At 39.1% G+C, this 13284-nt stretch overlaps 1 protein-coding gene across 8 annotated transcripts in view; it reads right to left on the bottom strand.

The window, feature by feature from the left end:
* Positions 1-13284, bottom strand: part of LOC126281595 (mediator of RNA polymerase II transcription subunit 25) — a 175332-nt gene that overhangs the window by 147567 nt on the left and 14481 nt on the right. For all 8 annotated transcript variants that reach the window (XM_049980681.1, XM_049980688.1, XM_049980685.1 and 5 more), the window contains one exon: positions 3479-3603. In XM_049980681.1, the coding sequence (XP_049836638.1) occupies positions 3479-3603 (125 nt within the window). The remainder of the gene's footprint in view (positions 1-3478; positions 3604-13284) is intronic.

Consider the following 13284-nt stretch of genomic DNA (forward strand, 5'->3'; position numbering starts at 1 on the left):
TTCTACCCAATTACAATATGTTCGTAAACACTAATTTATGATCACTGTCTTTAATATTCCTACTTTTCAAACTTTTTTATTTATGCACAACCTACTTTCATATTCCCTTTACTTGTACATCCTCTTGCAACCCATAACACTTTCGACACCAATTCCTTTTTTTTTTTTACTTACTATGCAAAATACAAAATGAACCTGTAAAACAAGAATTCAGTTTTAATAAATCTGTCTTCCCAGTGGTTTATTGATTCTTCAAGATTACAGTCAACAGTATACAGCTAACAATGGGTGACTATTATCCCAAAAAAAAAAAAAAAAAAAATACACTGAAGTCTTATCAAATTCAATTTTAAAAAAAAGAAAGGAAAAGAAATCACTAAGTCACCACAGCCATTTCATGCCTTATCCTTAATTAGTGATGTTACAGAGCTACACCTCTTCATTAGTTTACTGCGCCAATGTGGATGACACCAACTTACCGAGTGACAAATGATTCATCATCCAATCAATCCATTGTTTCAGTCATGACTATCTTATCAAGTGAGCCACATAAGTACTTTAAGTCAATCATGAACAATGCCAAATCAACAAATTGTGTTGGCCTCGAATAGGAAAAGACCCTTATGCAAAGTGGTAAAATGCTAGTCACAAGCACAGCCACTTACGTACTGGGATTTGTACCACCACAAATGGTTTAAGGGTTAATGTAAACAATATCACATGCGACGCCAAACCAGATTAGGTATCTTAGACAGGACAATTTGCCTTTAACAACAAATAATGATAGCAATCATCATTCAGCTGAGCTTTCGTTCTGGGTTTTAGTGGATGTCAGTGTGGTTTAAGTAGCTAGGCATTACTACTACTACTACTACTACTCCAGTACACCACTGGCAGGTGGATGATACTGACAATCCACAGGTTACACTGATGTAAGCGCTAGTAATAATGAATTTCAGTCATTGATTAAACTAGATACTTAAAATGGTCCCTTGGGGGACACCATTCTATGGTATATTGACCAAAATTCTTATAGTGCACAACTGTGGTCAGCTGGTTAGACATAACAGTTTCCACCATAAGTGTACAATAGTGAAGCTGTTTGATATATTTTACAGCTCCAGCAATGCTTCCAAAAATTTTGTTGTTGTACATAGAGGCCAGGTTCTTGAAAGATCTCTCTTCGTAACAACAAAAACATTCTGACAATGTCACAGTCATCAAAGTTTTACTTAATACCATTCCAGGGGAACTATTTCTGTTGAAGTTTTGCCAGGAAGTTTTATTTCTGTTGAGTTCCCTTAGTTGTGTGGGTGTTGGTGACATTGTACCAACTACTGATAACATTTATAGATTTGTTTTTGTATTTGTAAGGATCTGTATATATTCCCATGAATGGCTAGAGTCCACACAGTGCAGTCAGAAAGAACCCCACTTGCCTGCGCAAGCCTTATACAACAGAGAGGCAGCAGGTTTCCCAGTAAATCCTGCTTTGTCTCAACAGTCATCAATCACATCAGTGCGAGGTCTCCACAGTTGTCCAGCCTCCAGTCACCCGGCCTCCAAGGCTCGGTAGACAACTGCCTTCAGAGCTGCAAGGCCCCATCATCTCCAGGGTTCTGGTGGCCTGCAGCAGCTTGCACTCAATGGACTCCTCCAGTGCACCTGCTTTTCTCCCACTGACCTCCTCAGCTCAACAGGAGCCCCTATTCCTCATTCCTTATCTGAGACCCCCCCCTCTTCCTCTTCTAGCATTGAAAGCTCAACAGACCATTTTTATCCAGTGCTTTGCCCCCTTCCTTTCCATCCTCGCACATACGCCATGGCAGTGAGCACTCAATGGACCACATCTCTGGTACTCTGCTCTCTTTCTGCTGTCCTTTTCTCTGCAAGGGATCATTTGGCACCTTTAACTTCAACTGATTCCGACGGTGCTCCGCCCTGTTCCCTTCTGCATTCCTCCCTGGCTGCTCTATATCATCAATCCTTTTACAACCTGCCATTAATTTTGTTTCTTTTACAGTCACGCCATTCTCGCACATACACTGCCATCGAATCAGGTCATCTGCGTCATCTGTATGGTGACACCTCTCAACCTTGGGTGCCAGTTCTGCAATCTGAGCAACAACCCTCAATAGCTCCCCAGACACAATCAGACATCTACTTCGCCCAGGGGAAGAACCACTCTAATGTGGACACCCATTGACACTACTCTTTTTACTCTTTTCAGCATGTGGTGAGCACAGCCATCTTGCTACCTGCACGAGGCAGGGGGATGCATGATCTTCAGCTATGAGGAAGATGGCTTCACCACTTCTCCACGAGGAACGAGGAATGTGATATTGCACCCACAGTCCGATCAGAAAGCAAAAGCAGCACATAAGTGTCTTGTGGGCAGCCTATCCTTAAGGTGTTGACCATTTCCTGCATAGACGTCTGCAAACCAGCTCGATGATATTGGTTCTGCGTATCAAGCCGGCACAATAACAACAAATACAACATGGATTGTTATCTCCATGAACTCCAGACACTGCCACTGCAAGTGCTACTCTTGCCATCTGTTGGCATGCACTCAATGACAAGAACTAGTGCAAGCTCGTGTCTGTTTCCCTCCACAAGTCACGTGCCTGGAATAGTATGCACTACAACTTTCACCTCAGAAGTACTTATGTCAGTGCACGGCCTCCAAGACATCAGTAACCTTCAGGAGTTACACCAGCCACTCGTGCCAACTGCACCTCAGCTTCTCATTTGGAGTAACTCCTAATCAGTGCTGATGCTGCCAATCCTGGACAGACCTTTACATCCAAGTGGAGCCACACATCCTGATGTGTTACGCCTCACTGTATCTGGCCTTCATTACATGCAGAGTTACTTCATATTCAATGCCTGTAACTCTCATCAGAGCTGTACAGTTACCTGACAATGTTATCTCTTCATGTAGCTGTATCCTGAATGAATGTATAATTATTGACAGCTCATTTGATTGCTATTATTTCTGGCATGCACTAGACATGTTGGACACTGCAACATTGCTCAGTACTAGAGGACCACCTGATGTGTCCTGTTGTAGCTCCTGTGATAGCAAAAGATTCTTTACCAATATACTGATACATCTTATCAGAGTCTCATGCATGTGACATAGAAACCAAACTCCACATAATTGTAAATATTGTTTGTAGATTTCATGGTAACTGTATGTTCAAGAGAACCAGTTGTCTTTTGGCCATGACTCTCATTCACTGCACAAGAAATATAACAACTTGTTTTTCTTTTATTATCTTCACGGACACTACTTACATGTCTATATACCTTCTTTTCTAGAAAAGAATGTATTAAAAGATGCAGAAATGATAAAAAGAGGGTCTTCATCTTGTCTCACCACATATTACTCTTGTACCGTATTAAATATTTTAAACTTCTCGTAGAACATACAAAACCACGGAAATAAATGGTAAACATGGGAGTTCATACTTACTCAAGCTTATCAATAGTGTTAAGAACACGTACAGCACTGGAATATGGCCCATAGCACATACAGCTTGGCCGTGGAAAACAGTCAGCTGCATGATATACCACAAGCCCATATTGTACATTTGTACTCTGTAAATATACGTAAAATATGCATTAATTTTATAGAAACCAAATATAGAAAAGAAATAATATGGTAAAAGTACTATATTAATTAGCACACTAAATCTTGTACTGAAATTATGACATATAAGCGATGTTTTAAACACAATCATGTATTACAAAAAGCTCTCTCACATTAATTTTGCACCCTTAACTACATAAACATTGTTAATGAGTCTATATTGGCAGCTATCAAAATAACACATCTACTTGTTTCTCAGTTATTTCCCAGTTACTCATGATCTAATTGTCCCATTCATTTATTCTCAGATATAATGTTCATTAACTTCCATCATGAAGGACAGCCTTCAACGACTTAGTGTGAGTCAGTTTGTACTTTACCAGAACACTACCAATTGCAGATATATCTGAAAAGCCAAAGCTGTTGTTACAAATGTCACTGACAGAATTTTACATCCCTTACAATAAATGCTGTAATATATTAAAAACGGAATAGCTAATAAGATACTATTTTAATGTAGTTTTGAATATTTTTGTACTTCTATATTCATGCCAGATGCCTGCAGCCAATCCATTAAAGTCTTTTTCACTGAAGTACGAAATTTAATTCTGAATGCTAGAAGGGATGCAGAGTCTATGTGAAAATTATTTTCATTTGGCATTTTTAATGTGAGTTGTACAGTTCACACTAAATTCACTCTTATTATTAATTATAAACACCATTAGGGAGTAAGTATAGTGGCCAATATGCACAATAATCTCTAGGTTCCTGCATATGTTTTTAACCTCTGTTTCTTTACCTGAAAAGACAATATCATATGACAGTACAGTGTGGATGTACACGAAGTATGATTAGATTAGATTCAGTTTTCATTTCATAGACCCAAAAATGAGATGATTTTCTTGGGTGTGAAATATGTCAGAAAGTATAACATAAAAAACAGAACTTTTGAATATAATACCCGCATCTCTGATAATTTGCCATGAGATTATCAAGATGTGTGAAGACATTACAGTACATTGCAACTGCTAATATTTACATAACTAATACACTGTCAGAATAAAATGTAGTTACGCACTTTTAATAAATTTGTCACACACAAAATACCTCATCTTTACTGTTGCGACCAAGTGCTGTCAAAACTGAAATCTAACAGACATTTTTACTTAAACTGGTTTCCTGTATAGATGTTCAACTATAGAGTAGAAGAAATTGGATACCAAAAAGTCTTTTAAACTCTGTTTAAACTATCTTTTATCTGAAACCACATTTTTAGCAGCTGCTGGCGACTTATTGAAAATGTGTGTTCCTGAATAGTGGACAACTTTTTGGACCAAGCTAAGCGATTTTATGTCTTTATGTAGATCGTTCTTATTCCTTATTCTAATAATCCTGTCTGAATCTAAATCTGAATGTCTAGAAATTGTACACATGAAATTTCATATAGTGAGTGCCACTGAACTCTAATTCCGAAACATTTAGGAAATTTTAATTTGTTTGTAACCATATAATATTAGCATTTGAACGGTTAACAGATACATTGCTTGTTGTGAACCAACTGTAAAGCAGTTCCATTATCCTTCTGGCTGTGTCTGTTATGACTATATTTGGGATCTTTCTCAGTACACTTGTAGTCAGCAAACATAATAATTTTGTAGAGTTCTCTGACATAAAACAGATACACAGGCGAAGAACAAGTACTGAATCAAGTACTGATTAGCACAAGACTCCACATTTGATACTTTTACCTGTGATAACACTTAGTAATGAGAGTTTTTGCTTCCTGTCAGTGAAATACAACTTGATCCTTGTAATACCTTAATATTTTTTTGGCAAGGCCACAGAAAATGCCAACAGATTTAATTCTACCACAACGGTTTCTCTGTGATCAAATCCTGCTTTTTCTACAGAGCATCATTCGCAGGATCCAGTTTCAGTACTTGTTACATAGTTACTGTAAGAAAGGTTGATCAGTGATCTGCTATAAGAGAAATTCTCTTGGAACTTTTTTTGTGCATAGTGCATGGGCCTAGTCTTGTTGATGACATGACAATTTTACAGTACTGCTTGTAGTGTGCCTTTAGTTCTTTTCTTGAGCTAATTGACTACATTAAATAGAGCTCTCTCTCTTCTTCACACAAGACAATTTGATCCCAGAAGTTAGCCATCCTTTCTTTCCATCTCCGCTGTAATTATCTCCAGCCTGTTGAAAAGGAAAGTTGGATTCATAGTGTTGTAACAATATTTTTTGGTAAGAATTAAAGTTCTCATCCATCATATGCCCTTAGTACACTTCTTCCCCTTGTTTGTCCAATAAATTCTTCTAAATAGTGGCACTGGGTCATCATCCCTGTTTCTATGAAACTGTATTTAATTCTTTTCAACTAATCCAAACTGTTGGGGATGAACTATCTATCAAAAGAACCATCCAACTGAAGCTTCAGCACTCGGGTCAATATACTGAAAGTAGTGGACCATATAATGAATCATGTGACCATAGATAATCAGTGTTTAGAGATATTTTCTGGAATGCAAAGAGGTCTATTACGCACTCTTTCTAACTGGCTGGGAATTAAGATATGTGATCAAACACTTGAACCATACTGATATGTACATATGTGGATGAATATGGCAGAGTAGAAATGTCATTGAGGAATTAAAAAAGCAAAGATAGAAGCTCGAACTTTGTCCATGCTGAAATGACTATGATGATTTGTTATGTCATTCACAAGATGAACAGCCACTGTTTCTTTTCAACTGTGTCCCTAAAGTGTTAAATGAATGCCAGAATAATGGCATCATAGACCATAAGATGACCATTAATTGTCTGAAGCTCTGTCATGGCTGTTTTACTGGCTCTCCAGCTTACTAAGATCCAGACACTTTGCCTCAATGTGAAGAATATTTTTGGGGAAGTGCTCTCTTCATACTATGAACTCTGCAGAATTCAGTGGGAAGATTAAATGATTTATACTGAACTGTTCTGATTTTCTAGTCAGCTTCAATGCCATATCATTTTTCACCACTGTTTCTTATCCAGATTCCTCACTTCTTACTAGCGACAATGTCAATAAAGATGATAGTTTTGTTCAGATATGCAGTTTTTATATATATATATATATATATATATATATATATATATATATATATATATATATATATATTATGTAAACACACTGTATGAAGAGAGGAAATACAGCCAAGGATGGGATGATCAATCTATTTATGGAGGACTCAAAAGGTCCCGGAGCTGTAAAGGTATGTTGATAACACCCTCATAGTGTGGTTCCAGGGCAAGGGTAAATTATGTCAGCTTTTGAAGCATCTAAATTCTGTCCATGAAAATATTCACTTTACCATGGGATTCCAGAAGAAAGGTTGATATCCATTAGGACTTAAATCATCAAACAAGTATTTGCAGTCACCCTCCTGACCAGAGGTGTAGGGACCACAGTGCATACAAAAATGCAAAAATGGACAGGCTGTGGGATAAGCTAATATAACTAAAACCAGTTTTTGAAGCAAATGATACTTACCACAACAGATTTTCAATGTGTAATACATACAAAATAGTAAGGTTGGATAAAAAGTAGTAGCAACACTGCCATAACATGAAGGATGTACGTCCAATAGCACATGTCTGCTGCTGATACCAGAAGGTGCGTTAAAGTAGTAGCATATACCGTCTGAAAGTGCAGGATGCCAGTTCAAGCCCCCTGACAGTATGTTTCGGAAAAACGAACAACATCTACATCCACATCTAAATTTATACTCCGCAAGCCACCCACCGGTGTGTGGCGGAGGGCACTTTACGTGCCACTGTCATTACCTCCCTTTTCTGTTCCAGTCGCATATGGTTCGCGGGAAGAACGACTGTCTGAAAGCCTTCGTGCACGCTCGAATCGCTGTAATTTTACATTCGTGATTTCCTCGGGAGGTATAAGTAGGGGGAAGCAATATATTCAATACCTCATCCACAAACGCACCCTCTCGAAACCTGGCAAGCAAGCTACACCACGATGCAGAGCACCTCTCTTGTAGAGTTTGCCACCTGAGTTTGCTAAACATTTCCGTAACACTATCACGGTTACCAAATAACCCTGTGACAAAACGCGCCGCTCTTCTTTGGATCTTCTCTATCTCCTCCGTCAACCCGATGTGGTACGGATCCCACACTGATGGGCAATACTCAAGTATAGGTCGAACGAGTGTTTTGTAAGCCACCTCCTTTGTTGAAGGACTACATGTTCTAAGGACTCTCCCAATGAATCTCAAACTGGTACCCGCCTTACCAACAATTAATTTTATATGATCATTCCACTTCAAATCGTTCCGCACGCATACTCCCAGGTATTTAACAGAAGTAACTGCTACCAGTGTTTGTTCCGCTATCATATAATCATACAATAAAGGATCCTTCTTTCTATGTATTCGCAATACATTACATTTGTCTATGTTAAGGGTCAGCCGCCACTCCCTACACCAAGTGCCTATCCGCTGCAGATCTTCCTGCATTTCCCTACAATTTTCTAATGCTGCAACTTCTCTGTATACTACAGCATCATCCGTGAAAAGCCGCATGGAATTTCCGACACTATTTACTTCAAATCGTTCCGCACGCATACTCCCAGGTATTTAACAGAAGTAACTGCTACCAGTGTTTGTTCCGCTATCATATAATCATACAATAAAGGATCCTTCTTTCTATGTATTCGCAATACATTACATTTGTCTATGTTAAGGGTCAGCCGCCACTCCCTACACCAAGTGCCTATCCGCTGCAGATCTTCCTGCATTTCCCTACAATTTTCTAATGCTGCAACTTCTCTGTATACTACAGCATCATCCGTGAAAAGCCGCATGGAACTTCCGACACTATTTACTAGGTCATTTATATATATTGTGAAAAGTTCTTACTTTGGTTATCAGGCGACAGTGCAGAACTGTATCGAACACCTTCCAGAAGTCAAGGAAAATAGCATCTACCTGGGAGCCTGTATCTAATATTTTCTGGGTCTCATGAACAAATAAAGCGAGTTGGGTCTCACACGATTGCTTTTTCCGGAATCCGTGTTGATTCCTACAGAGTAGATTCTGGGTTTCCAGAAACGACATGATACGCGAGCAAAAAACAAGTTCTAAAATTCTACAACAGATCGACGTCGTAGATATAGGTCTATAGTTTTGCGCATCTGCTTGACGACCCTTCTTGAAGACCGGGACTACCTGTGCTCTTTTCCAATCATTTGGAACCTTCCGTTCCTCTAGAGACTTGCAGTACACGGCTGTTAGAAGGGGCAAGTTTTTTCGCATACTCTGCGTAGAATCGAATTGGTATCCCGACAGGTCCAGTGGACTTTCCTCTGTTGAGTGATTCCAGCTGCTTTTCTATTCCTTGAACACTTATTTCGATGTCAGCCATTTTTTCGTTTGTGCGAGGATTTAGAGAAGGAACTGCAGTGTGGTCTTCCTCTATGAAACAGCTTTGGAAAAAGGTGCTTAGTATTTCAGCTTTACGCGTGTCATCCTCTGTTTCAATGCCATCATCATCCCGGAGTGTTTGGATATGCTGTTCCGAGCCACTTACTGATTTAACGTAAGACCACAACTTCCTAGGATTTTCTGTCAAGTCGGTACATAGAATTATACTTTCGAATTCACTGAACGCTTCACGCATAGCCCTCCTTACGCTAACTTTGACATTGTTTAGCTTCTGTTTGTCTGAGAGGTTTTGGCTGCATTTAAACTTGCAGTGAAGTTCTCTTTGCTTTCCCAGTAGTTTCCTAACTTTGTTGTTGAACCACGGTGGGTTTTTCCCGTTCCTCACAGTTTTACTCGGCACATACCTGTCTAAAATGCATTTTACGATTGCCTTGAACTTTTTCCATAAACACTCAACATTGGCAGTGTCGGAACAGAAATTTTCATTTTGATCTGTTAAGTAGTCTGAAATCTGCCTTCTATTACTCTTGCTAAACAGATAAATCTTCCTCCCTTTTTTTATATTCCTATTTACTTTCATATTCAGGGATGCTGCAAAGACCTTATGATCGCTGATTCCCTGTTCTGTGCTTACAGAGTCGAAAAGTTCGGGTCTGTTTGTTATCAGTAGGTCCAAGATTTTATCTAATATGCATGGACCAAGACTCAAACAGCATGTGGTTGGAGCACACAACCATGTTTTCAGAAAATTGTGTGAGGTATGTAGTAATGCAGCACTGCCATATTGTATGATGGTAATATAGGTGAAAGTGTTTCAGGATGGCAGGGATGTTATTCAAGATTTGCCCTATTCAGGATGTTCCACCATAGACAACATGACAATTGAGCTCCTTGCCTCCCTGCTGTATGTAGATCGCCGACAGACTGCATCCCATTGTCGTTCATGACAATGTACAATGCTACACGGCAATCCTTGAGCACGAACACCTGCATATATGGTAGTGGGAGATAATGGAGCATTCACCTGATATGAGGCCGTGTGGTTACGACCTTCCGCCGAAATGGAAGAAACTCTTTGTGGCATGTGGTACAACACAAGAGATGACATAATCCACACCACAGGGTGGTCCTTGGAAGGCAACAACAGAGATAAGACACGTTAGTGATGTACGACCCCTTCCATCTGTGCAAGAGAAGGTGATCGAGATGCAGGGAGATTATACTCAAGGCATGTACTACGGTGAACATCTGTCCATGAAATCAGGTATGAATTATGATGGTGTTACTGCCAATTTTATCTAACCCACGTAAAGGGAAAGATTTAAATCCATGATTTTGCTGCCATACATATGCAGTTTTCCTAAAAAATAGATCGAGCTTAATTCATAGTGATCTCTCACCTTCCACTGAAAATGGCACACCTTCTTGATTCCTCAGGGGTAATTTGATGGTCCGGGAGGTGAGGCATCTACAACATCCCATGCAAGGGTGGACTGTTGTACATCGGGCAAATGATGTGAGCAATGAACATAAGTACACCCGACTGCTAAAGCATGATATATCAACTGTAGCAGACTATTTCAGTAGCAGCTGACATTCAGTTGTCAATACCGGTAACATTCTTATACCTATTTTATCCTTTCACAACTCATTTGAGAAAGAAGCAGTGACAAGTCATTTATGAATGCCTGGATAGCTCTTGGAATCCATCCCTCACTTTGATAAACTCTCAGTGACACCAAGACAGAGTTAATTCTATTGAAGCCTCTACATATCAACTTGGTTTGAATGCCCAAGCACAAATTATGTTCCTCAGCCATTAGGAAGGACTGTAGATTAAACTACTTTGCCATCCACAAATAAACCAATGGAAAAAAAATCACAACAACCAAAAATAATTAATGTTGAGTAATGAAATTTCTGGAACACAATTGTCTAGGTAAGGCAGTTAAATGATTAACATTGCAAGATCACAGTTTAATGTTAAGTGCAAGATAAGATAATGCAAACATTAAATGCTGGTACATTAATAACTGGTGTAACCACCAGAATGTTGAATGCATGCAGGCAAATATGCATGCATTGTGTTGTACAAGTATCAGATGTCAGTTTATGGGATGGGTTTCCATGTCTGTTACACTTGGTCAGTCAATACAAGAACGGTTGAGGCTGTTTGTGGAAGATGCTGGAGTTGTCGTCTGATGATGCCCCATATATGCTTGACTGGAAACAGAACTGGTGATTGAGTAGGCAAAGGCAACATATTCACACGTTTAGAGCATGTTGGATTACAACATCAGTATGTGGGCAAGCAATATCCTATTGGAAAACGCTCACTGAAATGCTGTTCATGAATGGCAATCACCAGACTGACATACAATTTTGCAGTCAGGGTGTGTGGGATAACCACAAGATTGCTCATGCTGTCATACAAAATCACACCCCGTACCATAACTCCAGGTATAAGTCCACACGCAGACTGGTTGGTTGCAGGCCCTAAACTGGCCTCCTCCTAACCAACTCATGGCCATCACTGGCACTGAGGCAGAACCAGCTTTCATCAGAAAACACAACAGACGTCCACCCAGCCAAAAGGACCTCTCACTTGACTCCACTGGTGTCACAAGTGGCGGTGGTTTGGGATAAGGAGAATGCATGCTACAGGGCATCAGGTGCAGAGCTGTCTTTGAAGTAACCAATGTGTAACAGTTTGTTGTGTCACTGTCATGCCCACTGCTGCTCTTATTACTGCTGCAGATGCAGCACCAGAGCCACACATTGAAAATGATGGTCTTCCCTCTCATTAGTGTCACGTGGCTGTCTGGAGCACTGTCTTCTAGTGACTGTACATTCTTGTGACCACCACTGCCAGTAATCATGTACAGTAGCTACATTACTGCTAAGTCTTTCTGCAATGTTGTAGAAGGAACTTTCAGCTTCTCATAGCCCTATTACATGACCTCATTCAAACTCAGTGTGATGCTGATAATGGCGTCTTTGTCGCATTACAGGCAATCATGACTAACATTAACTCACCACATCCAATATTAGATGTAACTAATGCTCATGACTATTACAGCATGTATTTAAAGAAAATCTGATTTGCATCCTTATAGTGGCACTACTAGCACCTCTCTTATGCGAATGGCATGAAATCTGAAGAGACATGATTTTCAGATGTAGAAACCCGCTTACAAACTCTTGATTATACTACAGAACTCCTTATTTGCGTTGAATTTTTTTTTCTGTCAGCATATATCTAAGATTTGAATACTTTTGGCAACATGCACCACACCAAGGAACAATGATGTACAAAATTACAATACTAGAAGAAAAAATGGCATCTGTTACACCATATTAATTTTGTCTTTAGCACAAAAAGGGGTGCATAATGCTGCAACTAAAATTTCTGATCACTTACCCAGTGATATAACGTGTCTGATAGGCACCAAAGTAAAATTTGAAAATAAACTGAAAAAGTTTCTCTAAAACAATTCTTCCTACTCTGCAGAAGACTGTATGTCTTTATGTCTTTAAGGGAGAAAAGAAATAAATCACTTGTAAACCATCAGCATTTAGACATAATTACAAAATAATTTGTGATTTGAATATAAAATGACTCGTTCTACATCATTAGGATTTGAAATACAAATTATCTCTGGAACAACTCACAAACTAACTAGCATCAGTCAGATAGCTCAAAATGAACTAAGCAGGAAGTTATATAGCCACACTACAATCAAAGAATTTTTTTTGTTATTGCTACTCACATGAAACTTAATCGATTAATAATAGATATGCCTCCGTATCTTTAAGAGTTAATAATACTACTCTGTAATGCTATGTGCATGATGTTTGTTTCTATAGTAAAGGAAAAGAGAGAGCAGCACACTGGACAATGTCTGATGTATTGTTCTTGCAATTAGATAGAATCAGACTGTACAACATGGGAAACTCCATCAGATGATCAGTAACAACTCAGCAAGAGTATGGGCAGGAGTATCATCAGAGATTGCTACTGTGTCAGATCTATCAAGAGCTGCTTCATCCACAGCATTGACAGCATACAAAATTTATTACAATATGATATGTATGTAAAATAATGGGGAATAAACAGCACCAGTGGTCAATGTCACGACACAGCTAACAGGATTGTTGTCAATAGATTAAGAACTAATTGGATATAAATAATATCAAAACTCTTACTGTATTCACAGACTGATAAGGCATGTATAAACTGAACATCT

This window comes from Schistocerca gregaria, chromosome 7 (assembly GCF_023897955.1).
Source record: "Schistocerca gregaria isolate iqSchGreg1 chromosome 7, iqSchGreg1.2, whole genome shotgun sequence".
Taxonomy (NCBI): Eukaryota; Metazoa; Arthropoda; class Insecta; order Orthoptera; family Acrididae; genus Schistocerca; species Schistocerca gregaria.